Source organism: Glycine soja, chromosome 13 (genome assembly GCF_004193775.1).
Source record: "Glycine soja cultivar W05 chromosome 13, ASM419377v2, whole genome shotgun sequence".
Taxonomy (NCBI): domain Eukaryota; kingdom Viridiplantae; phylum Streptophyta; class Magnoliopsida; order Fabales; family Fabaceae; genus Glycine; species Glycine soja.
Genome location: NC_041014.1, coordinates 21,042,500 through 21,068,974, shown reverse-complemented (window position 1 = coordinate 21,068,974; position 26,475 = coordinate 21,042,500). Strand labels below are relative to the sequence as shown.

General features: G+C 32.5%; 4 protein-coding genes across 7 annotated transcripts; 1 reads left to right on the top strand and 3 right to left on the bottom strand.

Moving 5' to 3' along the window:
• Positions 1-8,080: 8,080 nt before the first annotated feature.
• LOC114382509 (protein YIPF6 homolog) lies at positions 8,081-12,223 on the bottom strand. The gene is made up of 3 exons (XM_028341980.1): positions 11,651-12,223; positions 8,732-8,806; positions 8,081-8,573 (listed from the first exon to the last, which is right to left on the bottom strand). The coding sequence occupies exons 1-3, from the start codon at positions 12,137-12,139 to the stop codon at positions 8,313-8,315; spliced, it is 825 nt and encodes a 274-aa protein (XP_028197781.1). The 5' UTR covers positions 12,140-12,223; the 3' UTR covers positions 8,081-8,312.
• A 941-nt stretch (positions 12,224-13,164) lies between these two features.
• Positions 13,165-18,635, bottom strand: LOC114382600 (mitochondrial outer membrane protein porin 6-like). Of its 4 annotated transcripts, none has more exons than XM_028342135.1 (7): positions 18,490-18,635; positions 17,361-17,437; positions 16,618-16,685; positions 15,522-15,632; positions 14,990-15,076; positions 14,647-14,855; positions 13,165-13,901 (listed from the first exon to the last, which is right to left on the bottom strand). In XM_028342135.1, exons 2-7 carry the CDS (start codon positions 17,407-17,409, stop codon positions 13,592-13,594), a joined length of 834 nt encoding a protein of 277 aa, XP_028197936.1. In that variant the 5' UTR covers positions 17,410-17,437; positions 18,490-18,635; the 3' UTR covers positions 13,165-13,591. The 4 variants fall into 4 exon arrangements, with proteins under 4 accessions (XP_028197936.1, XP_028197939.1, XP_028197938.1 ...); XM_028342138.1 differs by having other exon boundaries at positions 17,361-17,453; positions 18,490-18,601; XM_028342137.1 differs by lacking the exon at positions 18,490-18,635 and adding an exon at positions 18,336-18,438.
• LOC114381698 (arogenate dehydrogenase 1, chloroplastic-like) lies at positions 18,054-20,710 on the top strand. The gene is made up of 2 exons (XM_028340925.1): positions 18,054-18,127; positions 19,805-20,710. The coding sequence occupies exons 1-2, from the start codon at positions 18,054-18,056 to the stop codon at positions 20,613-20,615; spliced, it is 885 nt and encodes a 294-aa protein (XP_028196726.1). The 3' UTR covers positions 20,616-20,710.
• Positions 20,711-22,439: 1,729 nt separating this feature from the next.
• LOC114381464 (beta-1,3-galactosyltransferase 6-like) lies at positions 22,440-24,003 on the bottom strand. Its single transcript, XM_028340725.1, has one exon. The coding sequence runs from the start codon at positions 23,769-23,771 to the stop codon at positions 22,848-22,850; it is 924 nt and encodes a 307-aa protein (XP_028196526.1). The 5' UTR covers positions 23,772-24,003; the 3' UTR covers positions 22,440-22,847.
• Positions 24,004-26,475: the final 2,472 nt, after the last annotated feature.

The following is a 26,475-nucleotide window of genomic DNA, read 5'->3' as shown; positions in this document are numbered from 1 at the left end:
CTTCCATGTCACGTAGGTTATTTTATTAATTGTGATGGACTGAAGTTAACGGTCAAATATATTTGTCGAACTTTTTATATTTTCAAGGACTAAATTTTATATTTTTATTTTTCAAAAATGCATTTGTTAGTAAATTACACAAGTGACTATTTATCCACCATGAATTGATTATCAAAAGACATGTAGTGTTTGGATACAACATGTAATCGATTTTGAAAGCAAAAATAGTGGTGTGACTGAATTTTTAGAAGTAACAATGTGTTGTTTTAGTCCACCATAGGATCGGCCATGATTTTACTTAACCGTGCCGCCATCCGAAACACACATGTAAATGTACTGTACAAAAAGCATAAGCACGAGCTTATGTCTTTGCAAAACGAACTTAATAAAATAAAGAAAATTGATGAATGTAAACCTCATTTTTCATTATAAGAGGTGGAAGGAAGACCAATATAAATAGACTGTAAAAATATCAGAAGAAAAAGAAAAATAAGAGAAAAAAAGTAAAAGATATGATAAGTAAAGTGTTGTGATAAAAACAAGTAAAAATAAAAATAGAGTGCAAATATCACACTGTTAAAAATACAAACATTTCAGTTTACATGTACTAGTTATTTTTCCTAAACAAAAGTAGTACTCTCTTCGTTTTCAAATAATAATCATCCTAAATTGTTTTATACATATTAAGAAAAATAATAAATAAATGAAAGAATAGTAATTTTATAAAATTAATTTTATATTATCATTACTTTATTTATAAATTTTGTCATCCACTATTAATATTATAAGAGATACAAACAAAACAAAATAATTAATATTATATTATAAAATTACAATATCAAATATTTTGGAACAATTAAAATGGGATGGTAGGAGTACTATTCATCATTCATCAAATTGATTTAAACGATAATTTTGTAATCGGTAGAAAAAGAAACAATAATTTCTGAATGATTAACTATGAGAAGTTCAGTCCAAAGAAGAGTACAACCAAAAGGCATGTTTTTCATTTGAAACAATGCACTTTAAACCAACAATAGTGATCAAAATCCTGCATTTAGAGGTAGAGATACTGATAAATAATATGGATAAACAAGTGAAAAAGGTATGGCAGGAGCGTGGGCAAAAGGTGTAATTTGAATTGATAATTAAGAGAGAGGGTACTTTGCCTAGGGAGAACAATCGAGTATACTTTATCGAATCTTACAGTCCAGAATCCTGTTGTACTCTATTTTCTCACTTTATACGCTTATCCAAAAACGTGCAAAAATGCACAATGCACTTCATTTCCATTCATTGGAATCTGCTGTGGGGCCGGAGAAACTAATGTATATATGTTATAAGATTATGTGATTTCAACTATTTTTTATGAAATATGTAATTATATTTTTTAATTTATGAAAAAAATACTTGATAATGTAATGGATAAAGATTGATTAGGATGACATAATTCTGGATTATACAATAATTTTTTGGATAGACTTGTAGGAGTAAAGACTGGGAAAAAAAAGGGGGACAGAGTAAAAAATGGCCAACTTGCTAGCTGTATTAAATAGATATTTTCTCTATAAATTGAATTGATCGTGTTATGTTGTCTCTCAATATTTGGTTGCATTAAAATAGACTATCGTTCTTATAAATTGTAGTGAATCGAACGCGTTATGTTATCTTTTAACTTTTTTTCTTTCGTCACGCCTATATTTAAACAAGTCTTTGAATATTGAGTTGGTGAAACTAAATATTATATCTTTATGATATACTATGTATTAGTTATTTACTTTTATTATCATATCTGTCATTATTATGCCATTTTAGTTACGATAGTATTTATTTAGTCAAGTATTTGAATATTGAGTTGGTGAAATTAAATAATATCGGTTGTAGAAATTAATATTATGCCATTTTAATTATGAAAATAGGCATTTTTTAAAGAAGATAATAGGTACTAGTATTTATTATTGAATTCTTGATGTGAATGATCATTGCTCACTTAATAGTTAAGGTGTGCCCGTATTCTAATCAAACTAACTATAAAATGAGTTATCTCATTAGACAATTTAGCATGCGTAATTGTGATTTGTGAGAAAACCATAGTCATCATTGACAGAGCAATTTTCTCTCATTTGTTATTTTATACCGTATGAGATTAAAAATTGTATGACAATTAAATACTAGTATTTTAAAAAGTAGTAATTTTTGAGAAATGTATCATAAATCAACACTTTACAAAACTTATCGGAAGGTACAATTAAGGATCAATCATAGAATCACTTGTCTAATTTTGTTTGGGTTTTGCAGAGAAGTGAAGTGACCACTCTGAATCGCAGAGTTCCAAGCGCCTAGTTAATGCTATTAATTGTTACTGATAAGCACTGTACCCTATACGTAAATTAGTTTAATCTTGAAGATTGTGGAGATAAGAATCATTTTTGGGCTTTGTTTATCTGATAGGCTCTGACCCATCGTTGAATGGTAAATTGGTATTCTTCAATTTCAAAATAATAACATTTTAAGTTGTTTTAAACATATTAAAAAAGATAATAAATAAATAAATAAATAATAATAATTTTATAAAAACTAATATTATATTATTATTAATTTATTTATAAATTTTATTATCTATTATTAATATTATAAAAAATAATAATTAATATTATTTGGCAAGATCATGGGTGAGTTTGTTGTTTCACGAAGCACAGGTGCAAGTAAGGTTAAAAGGTCACCCATTACGCAAAGCAAACTCTTTCTATGTCTCTGCCATATCTCTTATTGCCGTACAAATTTCACCATCACGTAAAACCAGAACAGAGACCACAGTCACGCAGTCATGAGTTGCTTGCGTCTCATCAGTTCTTTGCACCGTACAATTTGTTCATTCCTACGCAAAATCAAACAGTTTTATGATTAACACCGATGATACATTGAATCAAAACGTTGACGTACCTATTTCTATAGTTTTAATAATTTCTTTTGCTGATAAATTTCAAAATTAATTGTAATAATAGAAAAATATTTGACTATTTGGGCCTAAATATTTAGTCAAAACCAGGAGCCATGTAGGAATAGGAACACAATTGAACCTATATATATCATGCTTGTAGGAAAAAAAAAATGAACTAAACCGTGTTTGACTACGGTATTCCCAGCTTAATTGGTCCCTCTAAAAATGTGTTGCCACGAGAGGCATCTCCATGACAAGAAAACTTAAATTGACAATATAAAGTTTTTTGTGCTTGTTGTTTTAACACACGTGAAAGGAAATATGCCCTTATCCAAAATTCCAGATTTTCCATTATTGAAATGCAAGGAGTTGAAATCAAACAATTTACACTGCAACTCACATGACCCGATCTTAAGTGTGGCTAATTAACTTGTTTTAAATTTTAATCCTCTTACAATATGTTAACATATACACTTGAAAGTAGACAAAGCTAAATACACCTTTTTAAACCAAAACTTAGAAAATTTCACTTCCGTGTTTTTCATTGCCTTTCATTATTGACGAATAATAAGAAGGATAAGATTGTAAGGATAAATTACCTGTTTGTTCCTTTTATTTTATTTTTGAAGAATTTTAGTCACCTTCTTGATATCGTCCGAAAGTAAATTTGTGTTGAATGGTAATGAATGACTTGCTTTAGTTTGACCAAAAAATTAATTTAGAAACTAACCGAAAACGAAAGGAATGAACTTCTGTATGAAACTTCAACTGATTGTTATTCTCTCTTAGAAATTGACCTAGTTTTTTATATTTTACTTTTACCAACAAGTATAAGTGATAACTAGTTATGTTTCTTAAGTAAATAGTTTAATGTTATTGTCTTAATAAACATGTACTGTTTCCAAATTATTATTTTTTTCACTTAATTTTAACAACAAACGAAAAACAATGAAAGATATAAAAACTTTAATATTTGAAAGTACGACTTTACAGAATGTTGCCAAAAACTTAATTTCAAACTATAATTATCTTAATTTGGTTCTTTCCTTGTACACTTTCGTCAAAATATTAAACTTCAAAAGAAAACAAGTAATAATCTAGAAGATTTGTCAATCTGGAATTTTTTATGATAAGTTCGAGGTTGGACCACCCAATATCCCTCGTTATTGTTCTTATTGGTTAAATGAATGAGAAATTTAGTTAGTAAGAAACTTCATGTACGTACCCTTTTGAGTTTTTTTTTTCATTAATTAAAGAAAATTTTGGTAAGTTTGTCCTGGAACTCACTATTACCAGAATAGAGATACAAATTGTTCGCCCACAAAATTCTTACAATGAATTTGAATGGAACTTACATTCATGAGTATGATTCTTTCAAAATAATTTTTGTTGGCATGTACGTACCCTTTTGGTAAATATACGTCTCTCTCAGCCTCTTTATGATTCAAAGTAATTAAGCTCACAAGTTTTTCTCCCTAGTATCCGTTGAAATTCGGTCTTATCAAACTGCGTATTGCTACGTACTTAGCTAGGTTAAGCAAGTGAAATGATGATACCATAAGAAGAATCTATACTACAAGCCAACTAAATATATATTATTTGACCCTACATACGAACTTATATAGGATGGAAGGCTTATCGTAAAAAATTGGATTTATGGCGTGTTCAATTTCTATCCACGACCATGCACATATAGATGAGACTAGAAATTGGAACGTTCATCTATGGGAAAGAATAGAGACAATCGATGGCCATGCTAAAACAAGGGATCCTATTCATTTGATTTGATCCCTAGTATCACATATTATTTATGTATCTAATTATAAGATTATTTCAATTAATTTAAGTCTTTTAATAAAAAATTGTTAATTTGATTAATTATATTAAATTTGTCAATTAATTATACTATAATCATTAAATTTTTCTTTTTTTTTTCTTTTTCTATCCACTTAATTACTTATTCTCATTAATGTTTGGAGAAAAAATAATTAAGTAAAGATATATATAAAAAAATAATTAACATATCTAAAATTTTAAAAAAATCTTATAAAAAATAATAAATAAATTTGTAAAAATAATCTTATAATTTGGGATAAGAGAATACAAATTATAATTGGAGAGGAAAGAAAGACGCGCGATCCGTACCTTCTTTTGATGTTCATTATGAACTAAAGTGTTTAAGAACTAACCCAGTATCATCTTAAATTTATTCATAATCACATACAACAAAGATGAAAAATACCCTGGCTATAGCTATTAGCTATACAATGATTTGTTGGTGTCCCTCGCCACTTTTTTTTTCTAAGTTGCAATCAAAAGTGAAATGAGTAAATATTAGTAGTAACTGTTGAAAGGATAGGGCAACTAGTCTATACACTAACAGCGTCACCAATCTATATATAGGGAAACAATGAATGCTCTAATGTCTCAATCTTAACCTACTAATCCTAATTATTTAAGCTTTTCTGAGCTTTTTCGGTTACGAGATTCCAACATGTATATTATTATTGTCGGATAGGACGTGACTAAGGAATTGCATTGCAAATGGGTTCTCATTTTAAAGCAACCACTACTAGATCAAGAAAGAAGCAACACGAACCATGTAACAATTTGTTGGCTCACAGTGTGCTGGCGAAGCAACAAATCTGTTATGATTGGCCGAATCAAAGGACTCACCTATTTACTTTGGGAATTTGAGTTGCCAAGTCATTGCTAATAGAGTAATATTATGTACACCACTATTTCTTAAATAGATATTTCTTATATGGTTTCATGTATAAAAAAATATATTATATGCTAAATTTAAATATAAGTAAGTTTAATTAATTTTGTTATATTTAATGTTATTATTTATAAAAAAAAATATTTTATTTTATTTTATTTTAAATAACTCATTTTTATTCATAATAGTAAATTCTAATGAAAATTATTTTAAAAAAAGTTTTATTTTTTATTTGAGATTAAAAAATTAAATAATAATATCAATTAATTTTTTTAATTAGTGTGAAATTAATTATTTTTTATTTATATATATGAGGTGAAAGGAAATATATGTCCAAGTGTCCCACCTTGATTCTTTTAGGTTAATCAATAATTGAAACCCAGTTGTCACAAAAGAGCTGTACCCTGGAGCAGTTCGGATAAGATCAATGTATTGATGGAGGATGCCGTCATTCATTTTAGGTAAACTAATAAAAAAAATTCTTAAAAAATAAGTTTAAAATATTCAAGTAAAAGTGTGTTCTTACATTTATACTCTAAAAATTAATAATAAATAGAGATAAATCATTAAACTTTTTTATGTCAGTTTTTTGTTGTTCAATTTTTTAAAATAAAAATCTAATTCTAGTTCAAAATATTAAAATACTGTATCTAAAGTTTATCCTATAAAAAAGTAATCATATTTTTTTCACTTTTTCTTATCAATCGAGAGACCGTTGAAGAATAGTATCACATGCTAAGCTCTTTTAGTATTGTGAAGGGGTAAAAAGAGACAGAGAACATTAAATGGGAATTGAAAAAAAAAATCTCGTATCAAATAACATTATTGAAAATTTGTTTTTTAACTAAATATATATGATGTGATTATGTGACCCATATAACTAAACCCTACCCAGTGAAATAAAACTACTGATGTTGTACATCCCATCAATGACTCCATTAACTTTATGAGGTAAAAAATGAATTGTTTATTCAGTGCACAAGTAAAAATATGTTCACCCTTAATTTCATCTGAAAAATACACCCGTAATCTGAATCTTAACAAAAATTTATTGTTTTAATGAACAAAAATGGTAGAAAGAATCGCACATCTTTTGGACTACTACTCAGACTGAGCCCAAATCCCCTTCAGGCTTCAGCAGAACACAAATCGCAGCAGGATTGACACAGGTTGAGAACTTACACTGTACTTTTTGGTATAGACACTTACAGTTTGATAGGAAGGAAAATAATATGGATAAAAATAGAGAAAGAAAGAAATAAAATGAATAGAAATAACGTAAAAATATGAGTATTTAACTTTAGAGAAATAAGAAAAAATTAATAAATAGTCGGACAATCAATTATCATACACAAAAAGTCCATTGTTTTTCTTTATTTAAAAAGACATTTTTTTTTTGTTGTGGTAATCAATTATATACTCTGAAAATCAATTATTTGCAGTTTGTTTAAAACCACCAATAAAATAAAGTTCTTAATGCTTAAAAACAGCCACAAAATATCACTCACTTCGCTGATCATTGCTCATTATCAGTGTTTTGCAGGGAGATAAAAAAATGCAAGACCCACACTTTTTTTATTTTATTTTGCTCCGTTTTTTTTTTCTCTCTACTAAACACTATTTTCCATTTCTCACCTATTTTTTCTCTCCATTTCTGCGACATTACTCAGTCATATTCCAATGAGTGATAAAACAATTTTGTTGACTATTAAGCAACATTTAACTGAATTTAATATGCACAGAGTTCGGCCACTCGTCAAGTCTGGAAACGTTATTAAGCGAATTAGCAGTCATCCGTGCGGTCCATGCAACAAAATATTAAATTGAAATCCATGGAAGTAAACAGTATCCGAAAAGTTGAAAACTCCTTCTAAGCATCCATTAATGCCTTACATCTCAAGTATTTTTTTAAGTGGTAGAATCAAAGAACAAGGGTACAAACAGATGCAGCCAAATATAATAAAATGAAAACTATTAAAATGTGAGGTGATATGTTTATAGGAGTATTACATATTTTGCAAAGTTGTCAGCATGACGCTAAGAAAATAAAAAAAAAGCGCATATTGCACTCATGCTTTAAGGTTTAATAAAATCCCACTCAATATCCCTCCTTTTTTTGTCCTACACAACCTCCCATAATTTATATACAAATACAGTATAACACCATATATATATATATATATATATATATATATATATATATATATATATATATATATATATATATTCCGTAAACAGAAACCTCACTTGTATTCTTATGTGGTTATATAAATCAAGGTGTGCGCTCATTAGACCCCTAACATAAGGGGTGTGACTGTAATTTCCCCAAAAAATAAAATAATCCATTTGTTCAATTCCTTTCTTTCTTTGGGTCCTTCAATCCTATCAGTATTCACATTCACACATTAAATAATACATAATAGAAAGAGAAAAACAATACTTATGTAGCAAGTTTGATCCCACCGTATACTTTCCACGTAATATTATACAACTGTCTGTCTTCAAATATATCTAACCAAATTTTAAACAGAAAAAAAGGAGGGGTAGAAATGAATTAAAAAGAAAAGGTTGATCATTAAACAAAAATTCCTATTTAGATGAAGATTCCAAGTGGTTATCGAAATAAAGAAATCAGAAGCATTGATGCATTTAGTCAATGGCAATGATGAGAAAACCAACAGATACATACATGAGAAAAACTGGGTATAGTGCAAGAGCTTTTCTCCTGGGGCTGACTGCAGAACTCATGAAAGGATATGCAGCCCAAGAGCTCCAAGCCAATGTCACACACACCACAACCACTTTCACAATGACATTGTCCTTCAACATACAAATTAATGCACCAACGTCCAGAGGGAACAAGCAATAACCCAACAGACTCAGACTCTGAAAGAAAATAATGTGTCCACCCTGAAATTTTGAAGAGATGATGAAGACAGTCAAATATTTGGCCTCATTCATCAAAGTATACTTTTGAGAATGGTCAGGTCCACCACCCTTCAGCATCACACAAAAAGTTCGGCACTCAAAATATGAGTAGATGAAGAGAGAGAGAAAGAGGCTATTACCAGAAGAAGTACATTCAATGTCAAAATTACAGCGCCAGCAGCAAGTAAAGCAAATGCAACAGCAAAAACCTCAGACTGAGACACAGTCAGATAGAAAGATGTTAGAAAAAATGGCATTCACCAAATTCACTTAATTATACAACACATGCAAACTACAAAATCCAGTACACAAGGTTCCCACCTGGTGAGGTTTGGGGAAGGTAGATGTACACAACCTTATTTCCGAGTCTATTTCTAGGGGATTCAAACCCATAATAGTCTCTAGGTCACCAGGCAGCAACCTTACCATTGCACCAAGACTCACTCATCATGCAAACTACTATGCAGGCAAAAAAAAGAGTATAGACTAGAGAGCCACCAAAGTGAGTAGAATATGGTACAAAGGAACAAGTAGTGGACTAAGAAATTTTAACCCCAGATAATATTTAGTTTACAAGCACAGTAACCATCAATCTAGGAGCAATAAGAATATAGTAATGAAGCCAAAAAATGAAAGATGATGGTGAAATTAATAGAAAAAGAACATAACAAATTAAATACTAATTTTTTTTAGTAGAATGTGAAGTCTAAAGGAAGAAGAAAGAATGCAACATAGGATAAAAAATAGTCCAATAATGTGTGAAGGAATAGAGGTCAAAACAGAAGTAACTTTTTGAGAAATATTTTACCCAAAAAAACCCAATGATTTTCCAGGGTAGAAATCGGTTTTTGAAACCTATATCATGGTAGTGCCACTATAGTGCACGAAAAGGCACTATTTTGGCCACTAATGAAAACAACTCCACTTTAATTCCATAGTGGCAAAAGGCTGCTCCACTATCCCTCTGTAGCACCCTATTTGATTACTATGTCATGGAGAAGAGATAGATTCTGTTGAAAGATGCAATTAGGAGTAGAACATAGTACAAAAAAGGACTGAGGGAGTGGACAAAGATATTTGAACCCGTGATACAAAGTTAACTGCCAGCTTCCATGCCATTTGCTCCCTGGAAAACTCAGTAACCCAAAGCTATGAGTATCTCAGCTCTTCGGGGAATTTCAAATGACAATTCTCACTCTGAGTACTTGCAGTTGATTGTTTATGAAAAAATAGAAAAAGAAATGGCATGCACTTAGATAACTTGTATCTTTGCAAGAAATTAAAAAATGCAAACTTCAAATAAGTTTGCAAACTTGAAGGAATTTAAAGTAAGACAAATTTTTATAAAAGATTAAAAAATACAACAAATCTTCCAGAATTAAAATACAAGTCTCAAAAATCACTTAAAAAAAATCAACACTGAGACAATATAAACTAAAATTAATGCATATGCAGACGATAAAAAAGAAAACAAGGCTTTTACTTCTCTATTTTAAAAATTGATATGTTCCAATATTCCAATCCCAATGCTATAAACACAAACATGGATAGATAATCAATATATATTAAATGTTGACAATATAAAGAACCAAATGCCAAAACACAAATTTAGGACAATCCCAGCAAGAAATTCAATTCTATATGTGATGAGATGAAACTGAGGATAATTAACAATATGGTTATCAGTATTGTATGATTCGTGCAATACAATATGATTCTTCAGCTTGGCAATACAAATTGTGGATTGAATCAATTTTGTGCCTGAATCGCACATGAATTGTGTGAATCACAAATGAATCATGCCTTAATCACATCTTGCACACGAATCTTGCAATTCTTCCACAGCAGGTTGCAGCACCTTGCCGTCCAAGGGCTGTCATGTCACACCTGGCCATCATGGTTGGAGTGGTGCTTTTTGTGGCCAAAAATCACAGAAAATGGCAGCCAGAGAATGCAAAACACATCACACTGCAGTTCTACACCTTCTGTTCTACTCACGGCTGCACTTGCTGCTAGTGGATCAGAGAAGAGAGATGTTGCAATTCATAACCCTAACCCTAAACAACAGACTACTCTTTTTTTTTTTTTTCACTTAAGCAACTTTTGTGTTTTAGTTCCACGACAAAGACCATCAGTTATTGGACCCTTTTATTTATGTGACTCTCTAATCTCTTTTAATCAACATATAGAAAAAAAAATAGTCAAATCTATTTTTATTATAATCAAGTTTTATTTTCTAATCAAAATATTTTGGAAATAAAAAAAATTATTTTGAAGCTTTTATATATATATATATATACACAGAGAGAGAGAGAGAGCGAGATTTTTCATATTTTTATTTATGTTAAAATGTTCCTAGAGTTATGATTCATGATACGATTCGATTCACGTTTCGAAAAAATAGGCGTGCTGGTTCATGATTTGAATCCCATTTTACTACCATGATTAACAATATATAATTTGGAAACTTCAAGCAGAATGATTTAGGAAAAACACTTGGTAGAAATGGTGCTCCACATGACATAGGTAGTACATGTGCAGCAAACTGACGGACATAAATGCTGGTTGGCAAAAATGTCAAGCCAATGCCACCATGAATCCTAACAGGCAGAATCAGAACCATCAACCTAATTTGAAAGGATAAATCACCATCGAATTCTGTAATGTAATGCAGAAATAATGTAACAAAAAGAAACAAGCAAAGTACAGCAAAGAAACCAAACATAACCAGATCAGAAACAGCAATTAAGCATGTACGAATACATTTACTCACTCTGTTCATTTTACGTTTCTACCATACATATACAATCGCGCACCGCATTAAGGAAAGACCCCACACATTCACAATCAGTAACGATCAAGATCAAGCACAATGTGAAACTCCTAAGTGAATTTTAAGTTTCTAACCTAGGATTATTAACAACCAGAGAAATTTCAGCTGAACTAACCGCTAACAAGGTCAAAACCTAACAGCAGGTCAGCTGAGTGATGCAGATCGACAAATTGTAACAATAGATCAGGAATGTAAGATTTGCTATCCGAAATGAAAAACCTAATACCTTTTTGACAGAGGCAGACCAAGAGAGGGTGAGGCCGAGGAAGACAATGAAGAAGAATGGGCCCCACAGATCCCAATCCCGGAGGGCCTTACCGGGGTCCTCACGGTAAGGGTTGGGGAACACAACGAGCTTCAGATTGCTCACGATTCTCGAGAGATCGCGCTTCACGGTGTCCCAGACGGGCTCAGTGAGCGTGTTGGGGGCGGGACCGAAGCCGGAGGTGGCGATGCCGGGGCGAGGCGGAGGTGGGGACGGAGGGACGGCGGAGACGGAGGATTTGGGGAGGGGAGGGGGCGGAGGGAGGTTGGAAGAGATGAAGGGGGAAGGGGCAGTGGAGACGGAGACGGAGACGGGGATGGAGGCGCGTGGGGGACTGGGGGGTCTCGCCGAAGGGACTGATTGGTGAACGCTGGCATTGATGAGGTTCTCGATCTCGTCGATGTCGGATTGGGAAGATGGGTGAAGGGGTATGGTATCGCTGTGCGACATTTTCACACCCAAGACTCACACCCAACAACAAAATGATCACTGCACTTCACTTCTTCCTTTCGTCTCCTTAATCAACCTTGCGTGCTGTTCATATAAACTATTATTATATTCCTCACTTTTCTTTTTTCTTTTTCAATTCTAAGGAATTTTATTATGCATTTGATTTGATGCGTATTTAGATTAATTTATTCAGATTTAATTTAACGTGCAGAAAATAGAGATCTAATAATAAAATATTTTATTATTATTTTTAGGATAAAAATGATTTTTTTTCCAATACTACAAATAATTATAATATAATAAAATATTTTTACTATAACGATAAAATATTTTTTATATATTAATATCAACTGACTTTACTAATAATTAATTTTTATTGAAAAACCTTTATTAATAACTAATTTTCATTAAAAAAAAACTTGAATTCCATAAAGTCTCTTATCTCAAACAGTCAAACACTTTTCTTCATATACTTATAAAAACATTAAATTACTACTACATTTTTAATAATAAATAAATATTCTACTTATAATTTTTATTTAACGCTTTCAAAAGAATCAAACCACCAATTTAACATTTGCCTAGCTCTTATAAATATCAATAGCATTAGAAAAAAAGCCACTTTCTCCATTTCTTTTCATCTATCTTAAGGGTATAATACAAACTATAAAAAGTAATTAAATTCGAGCAATATTATTTGTAAATCTGTTATATATGCTTTATTTTTCTTATTTTTTTTACTTTGACATTTTACATATTATCAATAAATAGTAATTAGTTTTCAAAAAAATTAAACTTAAAGGCATTATGGAACCATTTAAAAAAAACATAAAAGACGGGAAGAAATAACAGTATAAGCTAGTTCTTGAGTCTAATTTAAAATTAAATACTTTAAATATGTTGTCACCCTGTCGTTTTCTCGTTTGATTTCCTTAATAAGTTCACCATCAAATCCATTTTCTCCATAAATTTTGTGCGCCTCTACGGGCAAGGTAACATTTAATATTTAAACTAGGAACCGAAAGTATAAAACATATAATGAGTGTCACTATATCAGGCATATCAACAAATCCACCTGATCATGATAAATTGGTGCCATGAGTAGACATTAGGGAGAAGAAAAAACTATGAAATGAGACATCAGGCATATCAACAAATCCACCTGATCATGAGTGTCACTATATCAAATAATAGAATTTGGCCCCAAAATCATAAGCTAGATCCTGGATGGTAGTGTAATTAACCAGCTACAAAACCCTATAGCAATTATGTAGGTATTTCAAAACTGGGTCCTCCTTACCGGTGCCGCATAAGAAGATTTCACAAATATTACTAGTTTCTTTGGTTTACCTTATGATGGGCTCAAAACAACCCAACATGGGTTTTGGAAACAATGTAAAATGATATGAAAAAAGTTGATGTCGCCAAACAAGATTTAATAGCCAGGGCAAGTTAAGGCTTGAGAGCAAGAGCAAGACCGAACTTGGTGGATGAACCAAAGATCTTTGTGGAGTCATATTCAGCAGACAGGGTTATAAGTGAATTTGGCCTCCATGCTCGTTGGCATTGGAAGGCAGCTTTGCCATCGTCACTGAACCGTGTCTTTACAACTGTCTTTGAATCTATTGACTGTGAGCTCCCAATAGTAAATCTGTTCTCAAAGGTGGAAAAACTGTGGGAGATTTCAGCAGCAACCGTAAATCCATCGGGGCGATCAACATAATTTATGTATGATGCCTTCAGGGTCTGTCCTTTATCAGCCCTGCATAGTGAGTCAATGACATTATATATACCGTATCAATGCAGATAAACACATTTCTTGAACCCACCAACTTTTGTCGACAAAGAAAAATCTTTCACAAACTCTTGAGCAAAAGTAAGAGCCACACACGTTTGGATATCCCCCTCTCCCATGCATTAATTTCAGTAACATAGAACCTTCTATAGTATCGTATCAGGAGCTTCCAAAAAAGACTCATTTAAATTTGTGACTGATAAAGAATTTTATATACTGTGTACAGTCTACAGTTTATAATAAATATCATGTAGTTTCAAGAGATAACTCTTAAATCAAATGAAAATGTAAAAAAATAAAAATAAAAAACATAAAAGATTCACAAATACTCATGCTTTTAAAAATTGAAGCATGAGATGTAACGGGTCATTATGGGTGGTGATGTGATAGAGAAAAAAGTGTTAGTGTATAAATTTTGATGTATAAGTTGTTGTATGTATGAATAACACAACTCTTTAAAAATCACTAAAAAAACAACACCATTTTCAAAGGTATTTTGCTGGTATGGTATCCTCTCCCCATAAATCATAGAACTCACTGTTAGAATCTATGTCTAACTATGTCTTTCCATGCTGATAGGTCTTCTCAGACACTAGTTGAGAGACTTCAGAACATAAAAAAGAAGAAACAATAAGCAGGTAACTGAAACACAAATAACAAGACATTAGGACACGGAACTGAACATGCAATATATGGTATCAACATTACTTACAGCAAAAGTGCCGCAGAGAAATCTGGTTTATTGAAGGCAACTCCAGCATTATATTTTGTGAATGAAGCAGAAGTTGTATTAAATCCAACTTCAGCACCCAGACAAACATCTTTGCTGCCAATTGCAGCTGAAAGCTCCAACAGAGGGGATGGATTCAAACCAATACTAGAATCAACGGCTGCATGAGGATGAAGGTATTGCACATCCAGCTGAGGTAATATTGCATGGTCAGATACATTGTACGAATGCCAAAGTAAATTCATTGCTTACATATTGCTAAGCATAAAAAAGGATGCCCAAGTGCAGAAGTCAGGAGGCTCCCAGAAAGCTAGATTATACCCACCTTTCCTGACTTGTGATCAGGTATGTTGAAGCTCAAAGCGGCTTTTGTACCATGCAAGATATCATTCACAGTCACTTTTGTAGATATCTGAAGAAGTAAATCAGAGATGGCATCATCATCCGTAAAAGATAGTAAAAATTTCAAGGGAGCACCATACTTATTGGAAAATATAAAAATATTCTACCCTATCTTTGAATATCTTCATCCTATAGGATTAGTTTCTCTTTTCCCTCATTATCTCTTAAGATTGATTACCAAATTCAAGATTTGTTTCTGATTTAGTTAGGATTATAATTGGTATATTATTAAAAGTCTATTCTCTTTTATTTTTCTACCTCCCACAATACCTAAAACCCCATAATTTGAACAATACTAACCATTGGTTTAACTAACATAGATAACTAAACCAAATTTGGAAAGCTTGAACTTTTGCTACAATCAGTCATTGACAGATTAAGAGTAGCAGTAGTAGCAACACTATCTATAAATCAAAGAAAGCATATTTGAGTAAAAGTAGACCTCTATTTCTTACATTAGAATATGTATCAACTTTCACATCCACTGTAGTATTTCCACTCTTGTAGAGTGTACTTATGTCACCAACAAAAATTTGATCCTTCTTCAATCCGGTTGCTATAAGCCCCTGCAAAATGGAAATTAGAATTTCAAATCAGGAGCAATAGACAGGAGGACGGACTGAAGGTTGCAGTCATTTTAGACTATTTGATGAAATACAGAAATTAATGCAAGTTTCCAATTTCCTTGAGTATTTCATCCTCCTTAGCGCTCACAAAAATGTGTAAACAACCCATGAAATGAAAGATATGTGCTGCTAACTTTATAAGCCCAACTTGCTCAAGAAAGGAGCAAGCAATATTCATCCTCTCCAACAGCACTGTATTTGGAAGTACAATTCCACATGGGGGAGGGGGGAAGTTTAGATGACACAAATGATTTGTAAGTACACATAATTAGTTATTTAGAGATTTTGATGATGTCTTCCAGAGTTTAGTATATTTGTTAATAACCTTAAATAGATAAAACATGATTCCTTATGAAAAATAATATTTCTATAGGAATCCAGCAGTTAACTTTATCTCACAACCCATGATATTTGACTATAACAGTAAGAATAACTAGATTCAAATATTATTTTAAGGAATGAAATGTTATTAACTTAATGTCATCAATAAATTAATTATTATATTAAATCTATTCATTCTTTCTCTCTGCCTTTTTTTACTCAATAGTTGAAAAACAAAGAATGATGAAAAATGGATGTGATGAACTTTTATCCTCGCATAATAAGCAATAACTGAATGCAATGCACTTACCCTCAGATTTTCGGAAGAATCATGTTACTGTTTCATGGCTGGTCAAAAGGAAGAGAATATATAAAAATAAATAAATAATCAGCAATCACTATCATCATACCTTTTAAATTATATGTTAAGTATATGAAATATACTATAAATGTGCGAGTGACTGCATGTGTGACTAAGATCATAGCATATTCAAGTAAAGGGATTTTATATCTATTAAGCGTCAACTGCAATGAGAAACTGAATACGAATAATTAAAAAAAAAAACAAAAAAAAGATAATAGCAGATAGTGGGTTATGCATTACCAATCCAGTGGAGTTTGGAATTGACAGGCTAAACTTGTGATCAAAGTTGTAATCCTTGTACAAAAGATCTGCAAAGGAACAAGATTATTCACAACGTAATGCTTCTGATACATTTTACAAAATTTAGATGTGACTTGATATGAAATACAGAGAAGCCAACAATCTAGATTTTCAGCCATAGATGTCATGTAACAATCAGAAAGGGGTTTTGAAAGAAGGAAGGTTTTAAAGATAAATTGTTAGCTAACAGTTTTCATATACAACAGATTCAGGGGCTTGGTCAACAATGCAGGTGATGCATTGAGAAAGTCAGTGATCTTGTAAAATGAGAATGTCTATTGAACTTGTTCATGATATTTGGGTTAGATTAGAAGTCTCAATTGATAAGTAAATCAAAAGTGGACAGCGATAAGAAAATTAGTCATGCAACAGAACATAGAGATCCGAAAAACCAAATTATTGAAGATTGCTAGGCATGAAAGCAATCACAAATCTGTTGTGGGTGTTAACCATATCATGTCCTATACAGATCTAAGTGAGGGATGAAGTAATGAATTGTGATACACAAATCAACGTGTTATTTGTCATTTCTATGCTATGAGAGAACCTATTTGCACCCAGAAACTAGCAACAGGATGTTGTTTGTGTCTATAGCAGTTGATAACCATTGATGAGTTCAAAGTACAAATAAAAAGCATCTTCGAGCAATGACATAATATTTTATAATTCCAAATGAAATTTACCTTTTGCCCTTTTTCCAATCTCAGAAAACGGTGCTGGACCATTGGCCATAGTGAATCAGAATGAAATGCACCGAACCCTGTGAAACACAATTACTATTTTATACTTTAATTGTCAATTTCCCTATTTCAGGAAATAAAACTGAAAAATAAAAAAACAGGAAAAAAACAAGGTAGAATAACAATCATAAGACTACAATGCACTCGTGTGCATATGTGCATATGTGCAAATGCAATATTTCCTATGTAACAAAAGATTAGTAATAAAATGATCCAGCAAGCCAGATCATCCTGAATATCACTGGATGAAGAGAGGTGGAACAATGAGTTTTTACACAAATACTGCACTACTGTATGCATGTCATGATGTCAATATATGTGTAACCGATAAATATAAACGGTAAATTGATACACGAAAAGATAAAGTTCAGACTTTTCTGAGCACCACCCAGTGACTCAATAGGACAATAAAGTTGAAGCCTCTGGAATTTAATAGTCACAATAAAGCATAGGAATTCTACTTTGTACTCTACCCAACAGGAGAAGCATTTATGTTCCTTCAAGCTACCCCAACCCTGACTATTGCTATTTTAAAAACAAGACACCACAACCCTTCAGTGCAACCACGGGGCATTTTTCAAAACGATGATTTAATTACTAATCTTTTGTTACATAGGAAATATTGCATTTGCGCATATGCACACAATCAGTATAGGTTCAGAGGAACTTGAGATACAAAACTGGGGGAGTTGTGAACATGAGCTGAACAGGTGCGTTATTTTCACGCGCAAGTCAAACTACAGAATAAAATCACGATTCCACCCACACTTGACAAAAAATTGTGCTAGCAGCTTCTCAATACACTCCACTAGTTCGCTAAGAGACACTACATTATTAAACTACTGTGCATCGCATCTTTTGATTTTACATGCACCAGATGCTCGACAAAATACGCAAATGAGAGAAAATAACTCTTACGGGCACAAACGATCGCAATCAAAAGCAAGGCAATATCAAGAGATCAGGAGTAACAAAGAAAAAGGAAGAAAAAAAAGTGAAACAAATCTGAAAAGTGATGATGATAGAAGGAGTAACAGTAAAGGGTTGCAATACTAAGATGCAGAAGCCTTACAGGGAAGGAATGAATGCGTGAAGCGGAGAGAAACCGACGCAGCCGCCAAAGGAAGAGTCTCAACTCTACTCAACCGAACTCAAAACGGTGACGTGGCCTATTCACACCTAGACCTATGCTTCGTTAAAATAAAATAAAAAAAGAGAAATCTCATTGGTTGGTGTGGGCAGACTCTACACTCAATTTACTTTATTGACACTGCTTCTAAATTAAATGTCTTTTATGTTATTGGTTTCGTGGCCTCGCTTGTGACGCCACTCTTTACCAATGCCCCAATCTCAATTTGTAACACCTTGCTTGCCTCTAATATGTTCACTTGTCCATCTTCTCATAATAAACTTTTTTCATATTATTTTGTTTTTTGGTGCGTATGTTCTGTATGGTAAATTATCTATTTTTCATAAATATGTTTTAAAAAAATTCATTTCATTTTTTCATTAGTTTCTTTCATAACCAATTAATTACTGTATTTTAGATCTGATATTAATAAATTTAAATCATTTTAATTAAATATTGGCACGTTGTTATTGTGTTACATTTCAAAATTAAAAATATAATTAAATTATTAAAATAATTTCATCATCGAAAAAACTTTGTTTATTAGAATTAGAAGCATTATTGAGTAAGAATTAGTTTCGTACCAATTTGTATTAGGAGTTGTTTGATAAGGAATTTACTAAAAATCCTGGATTTTGTGAATCATGATTCTTAGTTTGGCACAAAGAATTGGGAATCACAATTCTAGGTAATATAAATAAATAAAATCTGGTTAGAGATAAGGAATCTGAGAAATATTTATATTATTAAAATGGAATAGGATTTAATTTTGGGTGAATATTATTACACATATTGATTTAAAATAATTTAATAACATTTTGATCCTTCACTTATTTTAAATGAAAATAGATCAAAATTCAGTTGAGTTTTCTTAATAAAAAAAAATTTAAACAGAAATAAATTGATTTTGTTTAAATCTACCTAAAAGTAATGATAGAATAAAAGATAATAGATTATAGTGATAATGTAAATGATAATTTTCTTTGTACAAAAAAGAATTTAACGTGCATAATAAAAGTGCACCTACCTCCTCTGTGCAGCTTTGAAAAAACCTAGGATCATTATCTATGCAAAGTTTCTGTTTATTTGAAAAGTAACGTGCATAATAAAGGTAGGGTGAGTACCATGCCGGTGTTTCAAGTTTTCGGCCGCCGGCAGTGTATCCCAGGTTGTTGCATTGTCCGAGACTCCACTGTCACTATGTTAATGTTTCCTTATTCTCCTCCCTTTCAAATGGCACTTCTTCTTCTTCCTGTAGATCCCTCCGTATACTACGTGCCATCGACCGTGAATCCGAAGTGCCGGCTTGGATACAAGCCATAAGCTCTTTTGAGAGCTTCTGTACTGGAAATAGTAGAGAAGCTCTCAAAAGAGCTTATGGCTTGTATCCAAACAGGCACGTCCAGAACCAGAAGCTAAAGATTGGCATCACAGGCTTCGGCAAATTTGGGCAGTTCCTGGCTCGAACCTTGGTTCGACAGGGCCACACCGTCTTGGCCCATTCCCGCTCCGACTACACCCACGTCGCACTCGAACTCGGCGTAACGTTCTTCGAAAAACCCCACGACCTCTGCGACGAACGCCCCGACTGTACCCATCCCATGTTTGGGCCACAAAGTGCAAAAGATGGGTGGAGTGGTTTTCTTTTTGTTTTTGATAAGGTTAGAATAGGAACAGATGAAGCAAGAACATCACGATGTGATTGGTGTCTCAACATTTTTTCTAGTGAAGGGTGTCAGCTTGTTGAAACGCCATGTGCTGAACATGATCGACAAGCAGCTGGATCGCAATTTATCACTCCCACTGTAGGAAGAATTTTAGAAAAGCTGGATTTTTTGGAGCCAACGAAAATTGACACAATAGGCTTTGAGTCTTTGTTGAATTTAATGGATAACACTGTTAGAGACAGTTTTGATCTCTACTTTGGTTTGTTCTTGTTTAATAAAAACTCCAGGCAACAACTAGAAAGATTCCATCTAGCTTTTGAGTCATTGCAGAATCAGCTTTTTGATCATGTGCTTGATAACTTAAAGCAAGTATTAAAACTTGAAGAAGAATCCCATGATTAGCCAGAGAGGTCTATATGTTGCCTGAGAGACATGAAGATGGTGCAGAATTATCTTTTTCTAATATTGTGGACACTAAATGAAATTGATTTCCCAGATTTGCCTCTTATTGATAATGTTGTAGGCCCCTTATTAAGAAGGGAGTTCACATGTTCATATTTTTTTTTTTGTCCCTTACACAGCTCTCATTGTTAATGACAATAAATATAGACTTGAAAGTTTCTGTTTATTTGATTCCCTGTAAAAAAAAATCTTTACATTTTTTGTGAGTTTTTGACTTTTTCATAACCTTAGTTCTATATGTTGAGTATCTAATTTTGAGTATCCAACAGAGATGTTGGTGAATGCGGAGGAGCAAGGGGAAGTTGATAAAGAGCATTTTTATGGTTGGGTTGTTTGTAGATTACCTTTTTTGTTACCAGTTTAAAAGATGTAATAAAAAAGAAGCTTAATGTTATTTCAAAAAAAAAAATAGATTGGTGATGATTAAATTTAAATGGTTAACATGTGTTTTTCGTTAATAGCGTCTATTGAAATAGGATAAGATAGTAAACTAAATAAATAATCAAGTTTTATTAGATAATTGTGTAAAAGTATTAAATAGTATACGTAAACTAAATTATTTATCTATTTCTATATTATAATATTAGTATTTTATTGTATATTATATATACAGAATAAATTTTCATTTTTATATAATTGAAAGAAAATATACTGAAAATAGTACATGGTTAAGAATATCCTAATTGTCTATCTCTTTAGATCTTTCTTCTTCTATTTTATTTTTAAAAGTGTCAATAATTAAAAATAAATTTATACTACAATTTAAATTATTCATTAAAATCTATTATAATATGATTTATATATTAAAAATATTTTTATATTTTAATTATAGAAAATAAACATTTATCATTGGGGTTTAATTTAGATTATCAAATGTATCAAGGTAGTGTAATCCTGAACAACTCGGGGAAAAAAAATCCGGAACGTACCTAAATGATGCGAAAATGTTCCAATTTTTTCAATCAAGCTATAGAAAAATGGTCCGATGATGCTTATCATTCCCTTTCTGATAGTAATAAAACACCGTTCTAAGGAGAATTACGCAGTTATTTTCTTTAAAAAGTTGGTTTAAAATAACGAAAATGTCACTGCATGCTTTACTACATCGGTCTCCAATAACCGATGTAGATTTAACGATGTTGAATGACCAATTTGTAGTAGTGACTTCTTGTATTCATGTTAGGTGAATGAATTATTAAATCAACAATTGACTACTATTATAATTTTGTAAAAACAAAATGATTATTATAATCAATAATTTATTAATTAACTTAACACGCGACTTGTCACACACTGTATTAAACCTGGTCCAATAACCTTACGCCGCGTGTCCCAGTGACATGGCACTGGCCAATATATTTTTTTGATTATCTAATTTTGTTTTTTGATTTTTTATTCCTTGCAAATATATTTTTATTTTTAATTTATTTAAAAATGTTTTTATTATATATTCAATTATAAATATATTTGTATATTCAAAACTATTTATTTATTATGAGTAGCAATATAAGTATATATTATGGAAAAGGAGTCCAGAGTCGAGAGCACATTAGTTTTTGTCAAATAGAGAAAGGTTAGATTGATATCAAATTGTGTGACGTGAATGGCTGATAACTTAATTCAATTCGGTTGAAGTAAACATAAAGATAAAAAGCTGTAATCTAATAATAATAATAATAATAATAATAATAGTTTATGTAGTGTACTGGACCAAAAGTTAAATAATTAGTTCTCCAGAGTAGAACGTACAAGACAAGAAGAAGATTTATGAAGTTTGAACAGTGAAGAACACAGATATTTAACGTGTTATTTTGCAATGATTGAATTCGCGTAGTGATTACATGACTTGTTTTCTCTACCATGCCTTCACTGACTCTGTATCCCTGATTTCCTTCTTTGAAAGCTCAGATTCACTTAAAAATCCCCTTACATTGTTTCCACAACAATTATAGATCATGGACGATACAAAATTGCATGTAAAACCCACAAATTGAGCATCAATTCGTACCTTTCTCCCTCTTTTGTCTTCCTCAACAGAAGATAACAACTTATTAAGACCCTCAGATGACATGGTAATACTGTTACTATCATAAAAATTAAAATGAAATAAATAAACAAAATGATAAAGAAAAAATGTTAAGACTTAAGATCACCTAATAGCAATTAATTAAGCTAAGGTATATGGTACAGCTTGGATGGCTTCAAAGCATGGGTGTGGTTAAAGTAGGTGAGAGTCCGAATCCACTTCTCCTGATTCTTCAACAAATGAACAGCAATAGTATCATTCCAAAGGTCGTGACTACACACGGAAGGTGGATCAGGATAATTGTACATAGACCACTTAGCATTGAACCTGTTGTTTCCACGGCGAGCCCATCGCATCCAATCTCCGAACACCTTATCCTCAGGGCCCTCCACGTGTTTCCTAGGAATATCAGAACCATGAATCCACTCCACTATGTCCCAGGACACCACAAACCCCATCCCAGACATGTAGTGCTTAAAAGGGTCCATGCTTCCACACGGTATCACGAACCCATAGTATAAATCCTCCCTCGGCAACGGCCTCAACGACCTCACCAAACTGTTCAGCCTCACGTAAGTGTCATCGTCTGCTTTCATCACGTAGTGGTAAGGAGGGTAAGGGACGATACCGCTTGTTGTTGTTTCGTTGTTGAAGATCTCGGGCAGGCTCGTGAAGAACGTTGATGTCTTGCCCTTGTTCATGTTCTCGGTGCAGTTGAGGACGATGATGTCGTTGTAGCGCATGATCTCCAGCGCCACCAGGACTTTCTGGTCCTCTTTAGTGAGGTTGCAGAACACGAACTTCACGTCCACCTTCGCGCCCTCGATGGTGGTTTGCGTGCCGTACACGAGGCGCAGGAAGTGCCGCCGTTGGTATTGGTCGGGGAGGGTGAGGACGGAGATGAGGATTCGGAGGTCGTCGTCTTCTGAGTTTGGGGGAAGAGATTCGTTTGGGAGGGCGCCGTTGAATCGAACCTCGTTTATTGAAGCGAACACGCAGAGGAAGACGATGAATGTGAAACAAGAGAGCATGAAACGCTCCCGGTTGGGCTTTGAGGACTTCACCGCCATTGTGTTGAACTTGGAAATGAAATCATGTGTTGTAGTGTAGGCAAGTTTGGTGATCTGAGTTAGGATACTAATAAAATTTGTAAGTTTCTTAGAAGTAACGCATAGGTGAACATTTTCCCTTTCCCTTTTGACTTCTCCTCTTATAAAGTAGTATAATTGTTTAGTAGTACAAATTCATACACCTTTTTTGTTTAGTTAAGAAAAGAGAAAAAAAGATCATGTGTTAGTTAATTAGATGTAGGCAGAATGTGACGAGTTTGTTAGCTTTTCAAGTAACTTGAGTGGGCTCTTGTATAAAAAGAAAAAAAGATGCAGGAATGGTTAAAAAAGAGTAGGGATGTTTTGGTATTTTTGATAAATATCCCTAATATATGGCTAGTATTGAGCAACTTCAGTCAAGAAATATTAATTAAGTTGAACACTGGCGTGAAGGTGGAGTTGAGCCTGAACGTTGGCCGCGTGCGTGCGTTCATTTGGTGAGTCTCGCTTGCTTGCTATAGTGGATTGGTCAACTTTTCGTAATTAGGCATATTTGCATGAACAAAGGTAGCTTCACCATCATTCACGCCATACTTGATTATCATGCAAGTAACGCCATTGACTAGGAAACAATTCTTTAAGGAAAACTGTATTTTTTACAGTAGGTCCTCTATTAAAAAAATATGGAAAACTGTATTTTTCTTTTTGAATTAAAGGAACAACGCGCCTCAATAAAGATCAATTAATACCCACAACAAAAAAACAATTAAAGATACATCCGTCTCGACAGCTACAGCAATAATAGACAAGACAACTTCATAAACTCTCAAATTCTCTCACTAAGAATCAACCCAAAATTAGCTAGTTGTGTTAAGCAATAAATTTTATATAATTGCTTATATAATTAAAAGAAAGATTAAGAAGAGAAGAGAAAAAAATATAAAATAAATAATCTAATGCAGAGATAAATAGAAAAGTATTATCATAAAGTGTTCAATGTATAATATATTCCTTAAAATATAATTAAAAGTTTGATACTAAAACTAGAAGACACTGTTTTCCGCCAGCAACAGCTTTAAGTTTGGTTTCCATTGTGCTAACCTGCGTGACATTCATGAAATACCACTTTTTCTGCCTTAATAAAAGATACTCTTTTTTGATGGTGGGGGATCTGTTACCCGGTTTGAGCAATCGTGTAACTGATTGGACACAGAGCATGTTCCTTACAGAATCAAAATTGCTTCACAACTGGTTATTGGCACACTAGAGGATTGTTGTTTTCTACAAATTTTTTGCAGGCACACCACACAAAGTGGCTAAGGTAACCAGTGAAAAGCAAAGGGATATTATATCAGAAGAAAATAAAGCAAAAATTTTAGCCTAGTCAGAATGTTCAACAAATGGGCATCCCTTCGAGGCCGGAGCACCACCATATCCACCTCTGCTCTGATCCTTGTTGCCGGCTTCATCAGCTATCAAATTTTTTAAGCATTCAAAATTCAGCCAACAATCTAAGACAGATCAATCAATTCATAGTTTCATACCATAATTAGTCATAGAGATTAAAAAACATCCCAAACAATAGAAACAAATAAAATGACGGTGGCCTTCATTGATTTCATTTTTTTTAAACTCCAACACAAGTACTTTCAAAGTTACTTAGAGCAAGCAACACATGAATGGAGGATAACTAAAACGTCTAAAAGGAAAATACATGCAAGAATAATGAATCATACCTCAGCCAAAAGTAAAGTTAATCTGTCTCTGTCTACACCAAAGATAGGATAACTAAAGGTGTGTAGTGGCACCTCCTGTAACATTTTCTTAATAATTTGTAAAAAAATGTATCAAACGAAAATAAATTTATTAAACATTTAATGTTTTAAAAAATAAACAACATGATTAAAAGCAAACAAAAACACGTAACAAAGATTAAAAATTATATATGTAAAAATATATGGCTTAATGTTATTTTTGATTTATTATATTTCACAATTATTTCATTGTGGTACATTAAGTTGTAAAAAACTTATGCACCACCCCCGCCTACATCTCTAATGCAACCTCCCTATGCGACTGAAATTGTCATCTCACCTAACAACAAAAACTGTCTCATTGTCACTGTCGATGTTGTGTGTTGTCGAAGGCAAAGAAGAAGATTGACAATACCTGATTGTGGATGAGATTTGACCGATTGGTCTTATCAGAATCATCTTTCAATGAAACTCATCATTTGGTCTCTTTTTGCGTTGCTCTTCTTCATCCATCTTGGTTGTAGATTTTGGTGAGAAATCCTCTACTTGCACACTCCAATCATGCGTAATAATAGAAGTCTTACTGACATACTTCACAAAGAGCCATATTATAACATCCTCGTTCAAATATGGGATAATTGGCATGTTAAGGTCATGTTTTTGTCTTTCTTTAAAGACAATTCTTACTCATATGTCCCCTACTTTTGTTTACAATAACATGGTTGTATGAAATGTTTTGGTTTTTCGGTAAGGAGTATAAGACTTTTTGATGATTTCAACGAAATTATGTATTGATGTCGTTAGATTTGTGTTGTGTTACATTTTTTACCTTTTCAGATCTGATAGAGGTTGGAGGAAATAATGATTTTGTGTTGTTGTTGGTTTTTATAAAATAAAATAAAGATAATGGAAGTTTTTTGTCGCCACTATGTAAAGATAATTATCTTAAAAGACTTGATGTCACTTTTGGT

Coding starts and splice junctions, on each gene's coding strand:
- LOC114382509 (XM_028341980.1), bottom strand. CDS start 12,139: ATGTCGCACAGCGATACCATACCCCTTCACCCATCTTCCCAATCCGAC. Junction 8,807..11,650: donor GGTCTGCCTCTGTCAAAAAG/GTATTAGGTTTT, acceptor ACTGTGTCTCAG/TCTGAGGTTTTTGCTGTTGC. Junction 8,574..8,731: donor CATTGAATGTACTTCTTCTG/GTAATAGCCTCT, acceptor TCAAAATTTCAG/GGTGGACACATTATTTTCTT.
- LOC114382600 (XM_028342135.1), bottom strand. CDS start 17,409: ATGGCCAATGGTCCAGCACCGTTTTCTGAGATTGGAAAAAGGGCAAAA. Junction 15,633..16,617: donor TTCCAAACTCCACTGGATTG/GTAATGCATAAC, acceptor TCCATTTTGCAG/GGGCTTATAGCAACCGGATT. Junction 14,856..14,989: donor CTGATCACAAGTCAGGAAAG/GTGGGTATAATC, acceptor ATATTACCTCAG/CTGGATGTGCAATACCTTCA.
- LOC114381698 (XM_028340925.1), top strand. CDS start 18,054: ATGCACACAATCAGTATAGGTTCAGAGGAACTTGAGATACAAAACTGG. Junction 18,128..19,804: donor TGTGAACATGAGCTGAACAG/GTGCGTTATTTT, acceptor TTCTTCCTGTAG/ATCCCTCCGTATACTACGTG.
- LOC114381464 (XM_028340725.1), bottom strand. CDS start 23,771: ATGGCGGTGAAGTCCTCAAAGCCCAACCGGGAGCGTTTCATGCTCTCT.